At 34.1% G+C, this 15,165-nt stretch overlaps 5 protein-coding genes across 8 annotated transcripts; 4 read left to right on the top strand and 1 right to left on the bottom strand.

The window, feature by feature from the left end:
• Window positions 1-354: 354 nt before the first annotated feature.
• On the bottom strand, window positions 355-7,445 carry LOC105233228 (vacuolar protein sorting-associated protein 16B). Of its 2 annotated transcripts, none has more exons than XM_049449266.1 (2): window positions 7,281-7,445; window positions 355-3,151 (listed from the first exon to the last, which is right to left on the bottom strand). In XM_049449266.1, exon 2 carries the CDS (start codon window positions 3,014-3,016, stop codon window positions 1,655-1,657), a length of 1,362 nt encoding a protein of 453 aa, XP_049305223.1. In that variant the 5' UTR covers window positions 3,017-3,151; window positions 7,281-7,445; the 3' UTR covers window positions 355-1,654. The 2 variants fall into 2 exon arrangements, with proteins under 2 accessions (XP_049305223.1, XP_011213537.2); XM_011215235.4 differs by lacking the exon at window positions 7,281-7,445 and adding an exon at window positions 4,923-5,069 and having other exon boundaries at window positions 355-3,101.
• On the top strand, window positions 3,443-4,532 carry LOC105233227 (uncharacterized). The gene is made up of 5 exons (XM_011215234.4): window positions 3,443-3,603; window positions 3,671-3,769; window positions 3,834-3,872; window positions 3,999-4,112; window positions 4,172-4,532. Exons 1-5 carry the CDS (start codon window positions 3,543-3,545, stop codon window positions 4,378-4,380), a joined length of 522 nt encoding a protein of 173 aa, XP_011213536.1. The 5' UTR covers window positions 3,443-3,542; the 3' UTR covers window positions 4,381-4,532.
• LOC105233226 (uncharacterized) lies at window positions 5,168-6,420 on the top strand. The gene is made up of 5 exons (XM_011215233.4): window positions 5,168-5,393; window positions 5,481-5,582; window positions 5,651-5,689; window positions 5,757-5,852; window positions 5,913-6,420. The coding sequence occupies exons 1-5, from the start codon at window positions 5,333-5,335 to the stop codon at window positions 6,122-6,124; spliced, it is 510 nt and encodes a 169-aa protein (XP_011213535.2). The 5' UTR covers window positions 5,168-5,332; the 3' UTR covers window positions 6,125-6,420.
• Window positions 7,446-7,727: 282 nt separating the features above from the next.
• LOC105233225 (alpha-2-macroglobulin receptor-associated protein) lies at window positions 7,728-9,523 on the top strand. Its single transcript, XM_049449267.1, has 5 exons — window positions 7,728-8,099; window positions 8,176-8,391; window positions 8,455-8,665; window positions 8,728-9,089; window positions 9,147-9,523. The coding sequence occupies exons 1-5, from the start codon at window positions 7,836-7,838 to the stop codon at window positions 9,273-9,275; spliced, it is 1,182 nt and encodes a 393-aa protein (XP_049305224.1). The 5' UTR covers window positions 7,728-7,835; the 3' UTR covers window positions 9,276-9,523.
• Window positions 9,524-11,314: 1,791 nt separating this feature from the next.
• On the top strand, window positions 11,315-14,456 carry LOC105233224 (abl interactor 2). Of its 3 annotated transcripts, none has more exons than XM_049449265.1 (7): window positions 11,315-11,411; window positions 11,759-11,933; window positions 11,996-12,199; window positions 12,255-12,925; window positions 13,003-13,090; window positions 13,562-13,752; window positions 13,816-14,456. In XM_049449265.1, the coding sequence occupies exons 2-7, from the start codon at window positions 11,800-11,802 to the stop codon at window positions 13,977-13,979; spliced, it is 1,452 nt and encodes a 483-aa protein (XP_049305222.1). In that variant the 5' UTR covers window positions 11,315-11,411; window positions 11,759-11,799; the 3' UTR covers window positions 13,980-14,456. The 3 variants fall into 3 exon arrangements, with proteins under 3 accessions (XP_049305222.1, XP_029409240.1, XP_011213531.1); XM_029553380.2 differs by having other exon boundaries at window positions 11,344-11,497; window positions 13,574-13,752; XM_011215229.4 differs by having other exon boundaries at window positions 11,345-11,497.
• Window positions 14,457-15,165: the final 709 nt, after the last annotated feature.

The following is a 15,165-nucleotide window of genomic DNA, read 5'->3' as shown; positions in this document are numbered from 1 at the left end:
TGAGTTACCGTTTAGAAATTATGTAAGGAAGAAAACACTGATGTATATATACATCATCATGCATTTAAGGGTTAAGAGGCCAGTTCGTGGCATATTTAGGTCCGGTTAAATCAACTGTCGGAAATTAGTCAACTTTAAGTACTTTACTGCATTATTTTTATTTTTTTCCATATAAATTTTTTCATTAAAAATAATAATAATTCAATTTTTTTATAGGGTTGCAAATGATGCATTAAAAATTTTTCACGTTCGCATACTTCGTATTCTAAAATTGAAAATCAAATTTTTAATCCAAGATGTTTATGGAAAATTTAATGTTTGATTCAAAATGGTATAAGTACGACTTCTTAGATTAAAAAAAAGTTTCAATTCCAAATCTAATTATTAATCCAAATTTTTTTTATTTCAAAATCCGCAACCCTTAATTCTCAAGTTTAGTATGTTTTTATATTTTGAAATATTTTTTATTAGTAAACTAAAATTTTTAGTAACAAATCTCTCAATTGTCGAACGCTTAATATCTAGAGGTCCTCTGTCATTAACTTTTTAGCTTAACTCAAAGCTGTATTTCCGTAAAATTTTATTTCTTGGTTTATTTTCCAAATTTTTCATAAGAAATTTTCCTTCCGCGTTTATGTATATTCCATTTTATTATATGTAAAAATCTCCTTTTTCACCTATTTTTACTTCCGCTATTTTAAATAATACATATACATACAACTACATAGACATGTATAAGGCACCCACTAAATATTATCAACATACACAATTTCAAAAACTCAAATCTGAGGTATTTCAAAGAAAAATACCAAGTAGATAAATAACCAATTACTTTCTGAAGCACATAGTTAAATATATACCGTTAGTGAAAAGTAAATAAAAATTGGTAAATGCAACTTTAAATTGAAAATTTAAGTTAGTTTCTAAGTTCGCTTTGTCTAGCGACTTGTGCTTTACGCTTAACGCGCCTAGCAAATAATAAATTAAAATATAATACAAAAGAGAAAAAGTAAAAAACTTGTAGTAACTATATAGTCAAACTTGCATTGCTTTAGTGAACGTTTTTCAACGTATAAATTTCACATTTTTTTGCCTAAAATATTTTGCAAAAATAAAACTGCTTTACATTTTTTACACAAATGATCATTTAGTTAATAATTTGCATATAAAATAATGTATAAAAATTCAAATTGAAACAATAATACAGTCATAAGTACAGTAACTAAAAAAAAAGACAAAACAAAACATAACCAAATCTGTACACATCCATAAACACAACGGTTTTGTACGTTGACAGCTTGTGATCTTGGAAATTTCCAGTTACAAAAAATAGAAAAACATGCGATTAAAACTGTAGGAGTTCAGCAAAGAATTTGCGAATAAACAAGTACAGACATAAAACATACCATAAACATCATAAAATATAGTAATATCAAGAAATTTAAATAAAAAATAAACGTTTTTTCCTAAATAATAAAATGAATTTCGTAAAAAATAGTTGTGCATACCTTTTCAAATATTTTTTTTTTCAACTTAATTGCATTGAACAAAAATATATATTTACGCTTATTAATATATCGCTGGTAATAATTTTTTAAAAACCATGTGCAGTTGTCCGAGATTCAAATCATACACAAATAAATATTACTCCGCACTATAATTTCAACTTAATATTATCCGTGGTCCAACGCTTTGTTTGCAGCGTTTTCAACGCTTTTTCACAATAGAATTGCTCCTCTGAACGCTCCGGCAAACTGTCTTTTAGTTGCGTCAATTGATTTGCATCCTTCATGCCAGCTAAAGCATCGACAACCGCACGCACGCACTTAACACGCTTAGCTAGCTCCAATTTTTCCGTCGTATTACTCATCTTCGATAGGAACATGTACAGCACGCTCGTGGGCGCTTGCAACGCATATAGACGAAGCACTGCCAATTCTAATGAGAAACTTATGTGAAATTGTTTCTGTTTCAGCGGTAGCCAAGCAGGCACACGTTCGAAAACACTCTCCAAATCAGCGTAGGCCTGCGCATTTGCGCGTTCATTCAAAGCAGTCCATTCGAATTGCGCTGGTGAAATATGGAGATCGGCACTCAGACGAAAAGGTGATGTAGCTCGTGTCAAATCCTGTTCCTTCCAGTTGCTGTGCTTACGGCAGCATTGATATAGCACCTCAATGGGGGTTGAGTTTATATCCACCAGATTGTCCAATGTATTTCGCTCTTTCTCGATCAGCTCAAGCAGCTTTAATGCTGCTTCAAAGTGTGGTAAATAGACGCTCACCACACCCATGTCACCGCTATATTGATCGAGTAGTTGTAACAATTTTTGTTTGCGTTGTTGCAGATTATTACAGGTCATAGCAGATTTAAATTGTATTAATGATGCTTCTTGATGTTTGCCAAAGTGTTGTAGCACTTCGACAGCTTCTTGGCTCTGTCGCTGCTGCAGATAGCCAATATAGCTTTGCAAGGCTTGTGGTCTTTGTTCGAGAATTTTGAGAAAATTTTTGTGATTTAATGTCTTTTTTAAGAAAAGTAGCACACCTATAACGGCATCACCGCCGCCACACTTCAGCACTGCATCTAACAATTGCTCTTTTTCGTGCATAGATTTAAATACTTCCAAAGACGCACATTTGCCAAGCAATAGTTTATACGCGGTGGCTTCTGGTGAGGGATTGTAAAAAGTGGTTTGTATTTGCCTGCGTAGCAAACGCAACTCCTCTTCCGGCGCAACACCCTTCGACATTATACGGTCATCAAGTGTTTGTTCTTGGATTAGCATTTTTAATGCTTCCTCAGAGATTACAGATTTTATTGACAGATTAAGTGCACTGCCTGCAGCGCTATTGTCGAAGCTCGCCTCTGAGATCGTATCGTAGTCATTAAGTATATTGTTCACATTCACATTACTGCCAGCAGCAGTTACACCTTGAACATCCTCATCATCGTCGAAACTGAACCCTCTGCTCGACGAACGATTCCAGTAGCTTTCACTATCAAATTGATCCATTATGTACGCTGCAACCAGAGATCTGCAACAGTTTTTTTTTTTGTTTTTAATCAAGGAATTCTCAATTGCAGTTGAACAGCTGTTACTGACAAAACAAAGTGAAACGGAAAAATACGTTGACAGCAGGGTTGCAATCTGCGTAAAAAATATGTTTGTAAAAATAATTTAATGAAAACAAAACAATAAATTAAAATTTTAGATTATTTGATTAAAATTTAAGGTTTTCTGATAGTTACAAGTGAAGATTTCTCTCTATTTTGCAATATTTATAAACTTTCATGCCTACCTAAACTATGAATTTATTCATTCTGAAAATGAATACGCACATCAGAGAAGATAGTTCTAGCTGCAACAACAATAACAGGAAACCGTAAGAAAACCGTTGAATTGAATGTCAAAGTTAAGTTATCTGTTTTTGCCCTTATGTTACAATCGTCCATTTGCCTTTTGACCACCAAAGTCGTTGTACGTTTGTGTTCTCGTCTTTTTTCAAAGTCTTGTGTTCTTTTTGTAATAATTTAAGAAAATGTTTCCCGCAGTACCTGCAGTTCGAGAAGACCATGTGCCAGTTAAGCGGTTCGTTTATAGTATGTACCCGAATAAATTTGCTCTCAAATACATATATTTAATATATTTATGCATATACATATTTAGATGAGTCAAGCAGAACATATAACCTATTTGTTGGGGCGCCTTCTTCAATAGTCGATATAAGTCTTTTGAACACAGTTACTGATCCTTGCTTAGATCCTGGTATGTTAAAGTTTTTATTATTACACAATGTACAATTATAATTTCAAATATTTTATTTTTCAAGTCCGAAGTTATCCATTGGGTCCTGTAGTTGTATCTTACGGTGAGTATACAATATATAACAGTAATATTGAAAAATACCAATGATCCATTCGGTGCAACCGAAATTAACAAATTTTCTTTTTTTAACATCTGATTGCATATAATTATTAATCCGGTAACTCTACAGGTCCTGTACATCAATTGAGGGTACGGGTTCCTAAGCTCTTGCAATCTATTGAGGAAGATGATGAAGAAAGTTGTTCATCTAATTCCGATGATGACATAAGTTCAGAGGCTTCAGGTGCTATTTAACTTACTTGCATTCCTTTTCATTTATAACAGCATTTTTTTTATTTATAGGCAGTGAAGAAACAGCTGAGGAAAAGCGTAGGATAAATAAACGAGTACTAAAGAGAGTCAAGATTATAAAGGAAAAAATTAAATATTTCACTAGAACTACAACAAAACAAGCGGAATGTCTCAATCAGTCGAACAATCGTACAAGAGAATGGAATGATCACGTACTCGAAGTGTTGGAAAACGTGGTCATTGACATGGGAACCGAATAATTTCTACCACACATGATCTACGATTATAAAAAAAAAACACAAATAGTTTATATGTGTAAAAAGTTGCTGGAATTCCTGTAACTGGGTGTGTTATCTGTATCTGACTTCATTGACCCTATTTAACACCTTGAATAAAAAATAACACACCCAAATTTTTGAATTTTGTTTTTAAAATTAGTTATTACATATTACAATACGCAATCAATTACGGTGCCCACTGAGTGTAAATGTGCGTATTGCGTAAATATGAAAATACTCACCCTACGGGCAAACTTAGCGTTGATCGCTAGATTGGAAACTATTTGCTTCTACCGCGCTTGTTCAATTTGAATTTAAGCTTGAACTCAGTTCTTTGTTGGCATTCTTAGTTTTTGAGATATCGATCTGAAAATTTGCATGCGGTCGTTTTCCCCCTACAAACTTATTTATTTGACATATCTGCACGAAATTTTACATGGATTATTATCCAAGGCAAAGATACAATCTCTGAAGAAATTGTTCATATCGGACCACTATATCATAAAGCTGCTGTACAAACTTACCGATCAGAAGCTATTTCTTGTATGAATTATTTTGTATAATCCAGGGTATTTTACCTTCGAGGCAGCCAAAGTTTACGTTTTTTTCTGTTTTAAGAATACTTGCCGACAGTTAACTTGGAAATACAAATTTTGAGCCTTCAATGCAAATTAATTACCTAAAGGATAAGTTATTAATGGAGACAACTTCCAGTTCGAAGCAAACATACCCTAAACGAATAGAGGCAATAAGATGAGAATATAACCGCTACATGTCATTCGGCCAACAAATACAATAGATAAACCGCAAGCAATTCGTTGGAAAAAAGCTGTTGTCAAACCAACTGCTCGTCATTTCATTTCTAGACAACACAAGTCCAGTATCTTTGTCGTTTTGTCCATTTTTAATTTTGTTCCACATTTAATTCGCAAGCATGTTTCCCTCCACGGTCAAGATAAATGGTGAAGTTAGGAATGTCAGGTGTTTTATAACAGGTTGGTACATATGTACACATGTAAGCATATAAAATAATATACATCTATGTAAATTGCCAATTTATACTACTTATATACATAATTTAGATCCGGTAAACCACCAACACTTCATCGACGTAGAAAGTGTTATAATGGATCCCCCCAAGGAACCAGTACGCAGAGAATTAAATGACGCAATTTTTGCACGAGGTAGTTTACTGGCACTGTACTCCTTAATTGTTGTACTATATTGCAATAATTTTTCTTTTATATTAAAGTGAGGCAATTTCCAGACAACATCGTTGGTGCCACATTAGGTAAGTACGAGTGCCTAGTAAGATCGAACATTTTCACACGCATTTACATATATATTTTCTCTTTCAGAAGTTACTACCGGTCAATACAGTTATATTTGGAAACCTGATATTGGGTGTTCTTCCGACTCTGAATCCATAAACACATCATGTAGTGAAGAATCAAGTATTTAGAAATGAACTTTACATTGCTTAGCACTTTAATGGACATTGATTTTATTTTCAGTATTCGAAGAAGGAAATCCAGCTAGAAAACGTTCGTTTAATAACCGAATATTGTCGATTGTGCAGAAAATCGACGAGAGAGTAAGTGAATTCCGTGCTGAATTGGACAATCAGCTAAGGGCTCTTCTTGACGATAATGAGAGGGGAAGGGCTTGGCAAGATCGTTTAAATACGGTTTTAACACTGCTTACCGAAGAAATGGACCTACATTGAGTTGCACATGCAGACTACAAATTAGCTTCACAATTACTAAATTTTTAATTCACCTCACACAAGTGAACGGCACATATTCGCACTTATTTTATATATATTTTTTTTTTATTAAGCATTCTTTAATTACAACTTTTAAGTTTTATTGTTTTCTGTATAGCAAACAATGTAATTTTCAAAATATTACTTTTTCCCCATTTTCATTATTTTGATTTATTTGCACTTTTTTGTTTGTATTTTTTCTCCATATTATTTGTAATTGTTTATACAGTATGTGTGTATTTAACTTGAACGACTTATGATCTATCAATATAATAAACCCGCTTGGGCAAATCAGCAATTTGTTTTAATTTTAGCGAATTTGTTCTGAAACGATCTCCGTGAAGTGGTTATATCCACTTGTAAATTAAAAAAAAAACTCATGTTTTTGCGTATATATCAAATGAACAAATATTTTAGAATGTTCTCTGAAAACTTGAGCTTTTTGCATCTAAAGGATGATCCATTTCGAGGTTCCCTGCTTGCTTAAGGAAAAAATACAGAAACTTCAAATTTAATGGGGAAAGCTTATTAGCATTCGAAAGAACATTCTTTGGTATTTATTTTTTGAGGGTTATATCTTTCAAATCTACTGGCAACTGGCAAATGACCTAACCAGCGTAGCCGCTGTCTATTAATTGGCTGAATTACGTCAATGTCGTCGTATATCTCATATAACTAATCATTCCAAATCTTCCGCAGAACTTCTCGAAAACTCGTAGCGTCGACTCATCAAATGACTTTTCAAAGTCAGTTTTGTCTAACAACTTTTTTAATTATTCTATACATCTGCTTGACCCTTTCACAGTGTGCAAATGGTGTATAATTGATACACCTACATACAACATTACCAAAATAAAGGCAGGTACTTGAAGTGCGCCTAAAAAGCTGCTAAAAAGCTAGCTATAGACACCCAAAGCGACTGACCAGCCATGTCGAACGTGGTGCTATTTTCTGGTTTCCACAAGAAATATATAATATAATAACAAACTTTTGCTACTGATATGTGGCTAAATGCGTACTGACCTACTGCCTTAAATTGACAGCTTCGCTTATACGGATAACAACTAGAAGTTCGGCTAGTATAATTTGGCCTTTTGGTTTTTCAGCAGTTACTCACTTATATCTTGATTGTTACTCTGCTTTACAATACTATGCTTTATCCATCTTGGTTTAGAATTAAATATTTATTTAGAACATAATTCTGTTCACTTGGTATTTTCGACCGTATTTAATCAATTGTTTTGAACCGTGTTATATTTTGTTTACATTATTTAGCGTCCACTTTTTATGAAAGCATTCAGTGAGCTCAGAGCAGTGTGAATATCAGCTGTTGTGGACACTAACTACATTTTTAGTATGCACTTTAAAGTTTTGAATACACAGTACTAAATAATTTAAAATATATGTATATACATATATTCCCAAAGCATAAGAAAGTGAGTAAAACTTAAAAAATAAAATATCATAAAATATTTTATAGCAATATATACGTTTAGTACTGATTAAGTAACCACTAAAAATGGTCCACAAGTAATCGGTTCTTCAACATCCGTCTTCTAAAATATTAAACAACACTAATCTGCACCGTCGGCACTTTATAAGAATTTCGGCAATTAAATTTTTCATACGGTGTAGATTTTTCTTAGATTAGTTTATAATAAAAGTTTAAATTATGAAGATTTTTATGCACGTTGTGCTGGTATTTTTGCTCTTGCAAATGCATTTGGCAATTGGAGATAAAAAACAAAGTAAGAAATATTCTCGTGAAGCTAATGAACAACAATACAACACACAACAAAAACAACACAAATCGAAAGAAAAATCGTATGAAGGCGAGTTTAAACTTACAACTGAGCGATATGACCCCGACTTCCGTAATCTACAACGACCCTTCCGAATGGCCAAACTAAATTTGGTCTGGGCTAAAGCACAAAGTGTAAGTGATAACAATACTATACACAGACCTAAATAGGTTAAATAATTAAGACTAATATTAATTTTTATATGATTAGAGACTGACTGAGCTAAAACTGAAGTCTTTGTATATGGAACTTAAAATACAAGATAAGGAAGAGATCGCATGGAAACAATTGAGCTCACAGCATAAAGATAAGGAAGGCATTAAAGAAGCTGAACTACGCCAAAAATTGGTTGGTATAATGAGCACGTACGATCTGTTGGAACATTTCGAAGATACGCAAGATAAAGACAAGGTTAAACCATATAAGGTAGGTAGTATGGATTTTAAATAGACAATAACACAATTTAATAAAAATCGTAACCTTCGTTAGAAATTTTATGACCCAGAAGACAGTCATCTGAATAAAAGTGCATTTAAGGACAAAAAACTAAATCGCCTTTGGGCTAAGGCGGAAGTAGCGGGATTCACTAAGGAAGAACTGGATTCACTTAAAGAAGAATTTCAACATCATCAAGATAAAGTCGATGTATACTATAGTTTATTGGAAGACATAGGTTCCACGAACGGCCCAAAGCATGAAAGTATGTAATAAATAATATACTCGTATAGCTGATAATACATGATTAATTTTATACATTTGTAGATGCCGTAAATGAAGATGAGCTTGATATATTTAACATGGTGGCAAATGATCCAAATGAAAATGAAATTAATACTCCTGAAATGAATTTGAAAAAATATGAAAGCGACATAAACAAATTGCGCGATCACCATCATGGTATTAAAGATCATTATGAACGTTTGGAACGTTTGGTTTCTTCCGGACCACATAGTCAGGAATTTGTTGAACCAAAAGTACAAGGCCTATGGCGCGTTGCACAAGCCAGCAATTTTACGGAAAAGGAATTGAGTTCGATTAAATATGAATTGCACCATTTTGAGAGCAGGCTACTCAAACTTCGCAATCTACATGCTGAGCATGCAATGCAAAAAGAGAAATACAAAGTAGGTATTCGCATTTAATACTTACAGATCGTTTTTTAATAAAATATATTTTTTTAGAATGAGAAGCAAAAAGACAAAAGCGGTCGCTTCGAAGATATGGAAGACCATATTAAGAAACAAACACGTAAAGTGGAAAAAATACAGGATACTATTGAAAAAACTATATTCAGACATTCGGAGCTGTAGTGTCTTCCTAAATTGCCAACTGGCGAACTTTTCAACTTTTTGCAACAAATTCGAATAAACTAATTTATTATTTAAGTAAAGGGATGCCAAAATTGAATACATATAATGTTTCATGTAAGATAGTATATACAGAAAACCTTATGTACATATATACATTAACTTTTTCATATGCTATTTTGATACTGTTGAATTTATCTCTGCCAAAAGATCTTTAATAATAAACATATTATTTTTCGTGTTAAAAAGTATTAAGTAAAGAGTTAAACATTCACTTACCTCAAAAAGTTTTGCTTTCTCGGTGGTAATATTTTACATGCATTGATAAAGGATATCGCTTGGTTATTCTGACTAATTTTATCAAATATAAAGGTATGATTTTTTAAGAGCTTGATAACTTTTTTTAAAAAAAAACGCATAAAATTTGCAAAATCTCATCGGTTCTTTATTTGAAACGTTAGATTGGTTCATGACATTTAATTTTTGAAGATAATTTCATTTAAATGTTGACCGCGGCTGCGTCTTAGGTGGTCCATTCGGAAAGTCCAATTTTGGGCAACTTTTTCGAGCATTTCGGCCGGAATAGCCCGAATTTCTTCGGAAATGTTGTCTTCCAAAGCTGGAATAGTTGCTGGCTTATTTCTGTAGACTTTAGACTTGACGTAGCCCCACAAAAAATAGTCTAAAGGCGTTAAATCGCATGATCTTGGTGGCCAACTTACGGGTCCATTTCTTGAGATGAATTGTTCTCCGAAGTTTTCCCTCAAAATGGCCATAGAATCGCGAGCTGTGTGGCATGTAGCGCCATCTTGTTGAAACCACATGTCAACCAAGTTCAGTTCTTCCATTTTTGGCAACAAAAAGTTTGTTAGCATCGAACGATAGCGATCGCCATTCACCGTAACGTTGCGTCCAACAGCATCTTTGAAAAAATACGGTCCAATGATTCCACCAGCGTACAAACCACACCAAACAGTGCATTTTTCGGGATGCATGGGCAGTTCTTGAACGGCTTCTGGTTGCTCTTCACCCCAAATGCGGCAATTTTGCTTATTTACGTAGCCATTCAACCAGAAATCAGCCTCATCGCTGAACAAAATTTGTCGATAAAAAAGCGGATTTTCTGCCAACTTTTCTAGGGCCCATTCACTGAAAATTCGACGTTGTGGCAGATCGTTCGGCTTCAGTTCTTGCACGAGCTGTATTTTATACGGTTGCTGCGAACGGCGACGAATCGACATTTCACGGTCTTCAGCCACACTCTCAGAAACAGACGCAATATTCTCTTCTGTACGCACTGTACGCATTCGTCTGGTTGGTTTAATGTCCAATAAAGTAAACTGAGTGCGAAACTTGGTCACAATCGCATTAATTGTTTGCTCACTTGGTCGATTATGTAGACCATAAATCGGACGTAAAGCGCGAAACACATTTCGAACCGAACACTGATTTTGGTAATAAAATTCAATGATTTGCAAGCGTTGCTCGTTAGTAAGTCTATTCATGATGAAATGTCAAAGCATACTGAGCATCTTTCTCTTTGACACCATGTCTGAAATCCCACGTGATCTGTCAAATACTAATGCATGAAAATCCTAACCTCAAAAAAATCACCCGTTACATACATGGCGAAGAGGAAGCGACAATTTTTCGACAGAATGCAGTAAATGTTCATTACTTTTATTAGTGTATAACATCTCTTCTTGCTCAACCCTTTTTAGCACTTCAGTAACGCCCTAGGGAACTTTCCTTAAAGAAACAGTGTCCATAATTAGTTCTTTGACACATTTTTAATTTAGTAATATTTATTTTTCAAAATACACTATGAGAATTATGAAAGATAAAATTTTACATTCAAATAGCGTTTTTGGCTAGATACAGTTTGAGGGCCATTGTAAAGTCTTTTATACTAAGACTATATATTTTCATAAAACGTACCATTTAGTTTTAATGTAAATTTATATTTAGAGAAACATTAAATTTAAAAAAAATATATAAAATAAAATAATTACTCCAATTAAAAAATTTCATTACAAAAAATAATAAGAAATGCAACACTTAATATTATTTGACATTTTCTTTTGTTCCTGTTATCCGTTATATAGTTCGTCATCGTCGTATTTTTTGCAGTTGAAAAATGTGAGCTCATATTTATTGCAAATATTTTCATTATATTGGCACAATAAATATATTTTAAATTGTCAGAAAGTGAACAAAACATTCAGGTAAATTTATAAGAAGTGAATGTAGACAGTAAATGTGTTTTTATTACCGTAAATTAATCAAGAGGAAATCACACGTCAGGGCGCTCCCAATTATGTTGTAGATTGCGTTGAAGTCGCTGCCGGCGTCGGCGCTGACGTCTATTGACATATCTGCAGTAATACGTTTTGAGCGACAACACCCGCAAAGATATTTTGCACTTGCCCACCGACAAACAAACCAATATAAATAATGTGAAATATTATAATAATTATTTATTTTAGCGGAATCAATTTATTTTTGAACTGTTGCCGTATGGTCGGTCATGGCCAGTGAAAACATAATGGACGAATTAGCATCATTAATACGTACGGAAATTCCGGATGGCAGACAAAGCTTGCGTGATAGTTACACAAATTTGGAACGTGTTGCAGATTACTGTGAGGACACGTATTATCGGTGAGTATTAGAGTCTTAGAAATAACTACAATACATATTAATGTAATAATAATTTGATTTAGTGAGGAGAATAAAAAAGCAGCACTAGAGGCTACCAAAAACTATACAACGCAGTCATTGGCCAGTGTGGCATATCAGATAAATACCCTCGCTTATAGTTATATGCAACTTTTAGAGTTGCAAGCACAACAATTATGCGAAATGGAATCACAAATGAATCATATTGCTCAAACTGTGCAAATACACAAAGAAAAAGTGGCACGACGGTAAGATTAACATATTATTTTGTGTGCATATAATATATAAGTATATTCATTGCAGTGAAATTGGTGTCCTTACCGCTAACAAAGTAAGCTCACGTCAATTCAAAATAGTCGCGCCTATTAATCCAGAAAAACCAATCAAATATGTACGCAAGCCAATTGACTACTCGATATTAGATGAAATAGGTCACGGTGTTAATTCTACGCAAACACGCCAACAAAAACATCGTGGATCCAGTCACGGGTCTATACAATCATTGGCAACATCTTCGCTGGCACCTTCCGTAGGTCCGCCACCAACTACAAAACCACCAACACCACCGCAAATGACACGCGGAAATACTGGTACGCTGGGTAAATCGTCAATGAGTAATACCGGTACGCTTGGCAAAAGTTCGCGTGAATATCGGACGCCACCGGTTGTTAATCCACCCCAAGTGCCTTCGCACTATGCACCCAACTATCCGATTGGGCATCCAAAACGTATGTCATCGGCTTCCTCAAGCACCACGGTCACTGGTATCAGCAGTATGGGTATTGGTGGTCCGGGCAGCACTAGCGGTGCGCCAAGTGTAGTTAGTGAACGTGAACGTGGTGGTGGTTATAGTGCACTGCCTATGCCGCCTAGTCAGCAAATAGCAACACATGTCAATTTACCATCAGCGGGTATGATGCAATCTTTGCCACCACCACCGCCAACAACATACGACGATCGAAGCAGCATGCCGCGTAAGTGTAAATTTACTATAAAGAAGTAAATAAATGCACAATTAGACTATATTAATTAATTATTAATTGCATTTTAGCGCCACCATCGCCACTCACTGTTTCACAACATGAAATTAGCGAGCAAAGTCACATTGGCATGCATACACTGGGCAGAAATCACAACAGGTATGTTATGCAGCGATGCTTGCTGTTTATTCAAAACTCGATAACTGTCAAAAATGCAAATACTTCGTTACAATTTGCATATTCAACGCAAAGTTGAATGCACTGACTGTCAGATATTTTAGTGAGTTAACTTAGTAATAAACAAGAAATAAGTTATCTATCTTGGTATATAATATACCTCTTTAGGGAGTTAAGTTATCGAGTTTCGTTATTAAATTGTATGTTGCAAAATATAAGAAGAATTGTTATTCATTTATAATATTTCATATTTGCTCACATTAAGGAATGGTAACAGGTAAAATAAAAGAAAAAATATTTCTATATAAATTAAAAATACACACATTTCTTGGTTATGGACCATAATACGTTAGTTCACAAAAAAATAATTGCGATTACAGTCAGTTGTTTTCCTTTTAATCTCGAATAACTACTTCTTATCTTATAAAGCATTGTTTGTCCACCCTTTTAAAGAAATAATTTCAGTGTGAACTTTGCAAGACCTGGCTCACAGTCGCCACCACTACCACCTCCACCACCACCGGAGGAGGAACATCAGGACTTTGGACGGCCAAGGACATCAGCAGGGCAAGGTCAATTGGCGCCTATCGTGCCCGAGGATCAGAATTTACCCGGTTGGGTGCCAAAGAACTACATCGAAAAGGGTATGTACATAAAAAATTCCAAAACAAATATAAGTGTGTACAAATGTCTTGCGGTAATTACAGTTGTCGCAATTTACGATTATTATGCCGATAAAGATGACGAATTGAGTTTTCAAGAAAGCTCCGTATTGTATGTGCTAAAGAAAAACGATGATGGTTGGTGGGAAGGCGTTATGGACGGTGTGACCGGCCTCTTTCCGGGCAATTACGTGGAACCATGTGTGTAAACGTGTGTGAGCATGTAGCGTGTCAATGACACTTAGTGTTTTTTAAGTGGATCTAAAGTCAAATAGCTGAAATCACGCTCGTGCACATATGTCTGTACGTATGTACACTGCCTAATTCGTCATTCGACTATGTCGCCAATTGGTATTGCAAGTATTTACATAGAATTATCACAATTACCAGCAAGTTATATTAAAAGGTATATTATTAGGCAAAGCTGAGTGTAAAACAATTCCAATATCTAACATGAATAGCATTAAAAAGTCTGCATTTAAGTGCGCAGTTATTCCACGTAGTTTAAAATTAAAAGCAAAAATTAAAAAAAAGATAATTATAATAACAATTAAGCATAATATTGGTGAATGTAATGTGAATAATGTATGTCCTTTCGACAAGAAATCCTGCGCGAAAACTAAAACACAATATTAACGTTATACCACGCATTCTGTGTGTGTCAGAAGTCTGCAGCAAAGGTCATAAGGTCATACATTCAACATAAAACATTTTTATAACATTTTTTTTACAAAAACAAAAAGAAAAAAAAAAACAAAACGAAAAAGAAACAATAATAATAATAATAACAATGAAGTGAACACGTTGTTAACCTTATTCAGGCGTATGAAACACAGATAACGAAAGTAAAGTTACGTAGAGAACAATAATATACTAGCTGCAATTAACTGAATTAATTCAATTATGTATTCTAACTAACTTATAAGTATTTGTGTATGAGGCGCAAAAATGCTCGCAACGATTCCTTTTTATACGCCATCTCCCCCCATTTGTATGTATGTAAATCTTTTAATAATAATATTATATAAATGTCTTCGATTTATACAATACCCACTACCATATGCTATACTATATACCTTGCATCAACGATATTCAACGTTTGTTTGTGTGCTGCCACAAAACCAGCAAGCAACACAGTGTTGTGTTGGTATGAATTAATGGTTGGTATGCCAAGCATTGTGCACACAAACGCAGACATGTACAAGCATTTACCACAAAACAACTGGTTTCTTTGAAAAATTGGCACATAGTGTCAAACTATTTTGTATGTGTTGCATTTTTCTTTTATAAATTTATAGAAAGTTGGCATTTTTGTACACAAATTTTTGCATAAATGTAATACTTTATTACCTCCTGGTATAGTTTATGCTCAATTATCTATTATTATTATTATTA

This window comes from Bactrocera dorsalis, chromosome 2 (genome assembly GCF_023373825.1).
Source record: "Bactrocera dorsalis isolate Fly_Bdor chromosome 2, ASM2337382v1, whole genome shotgun sequence".
NCBI lineage: Eukaryota > Metazoa > Arthropoda > Insecta > Diptera > Tephritidae > Bactrocera > Bactrocera dorsalis.
Note: the sequence above shows the minus strand (reverse complement) of the source record. Positions and strands in the feature narration are given on the sequence as shown.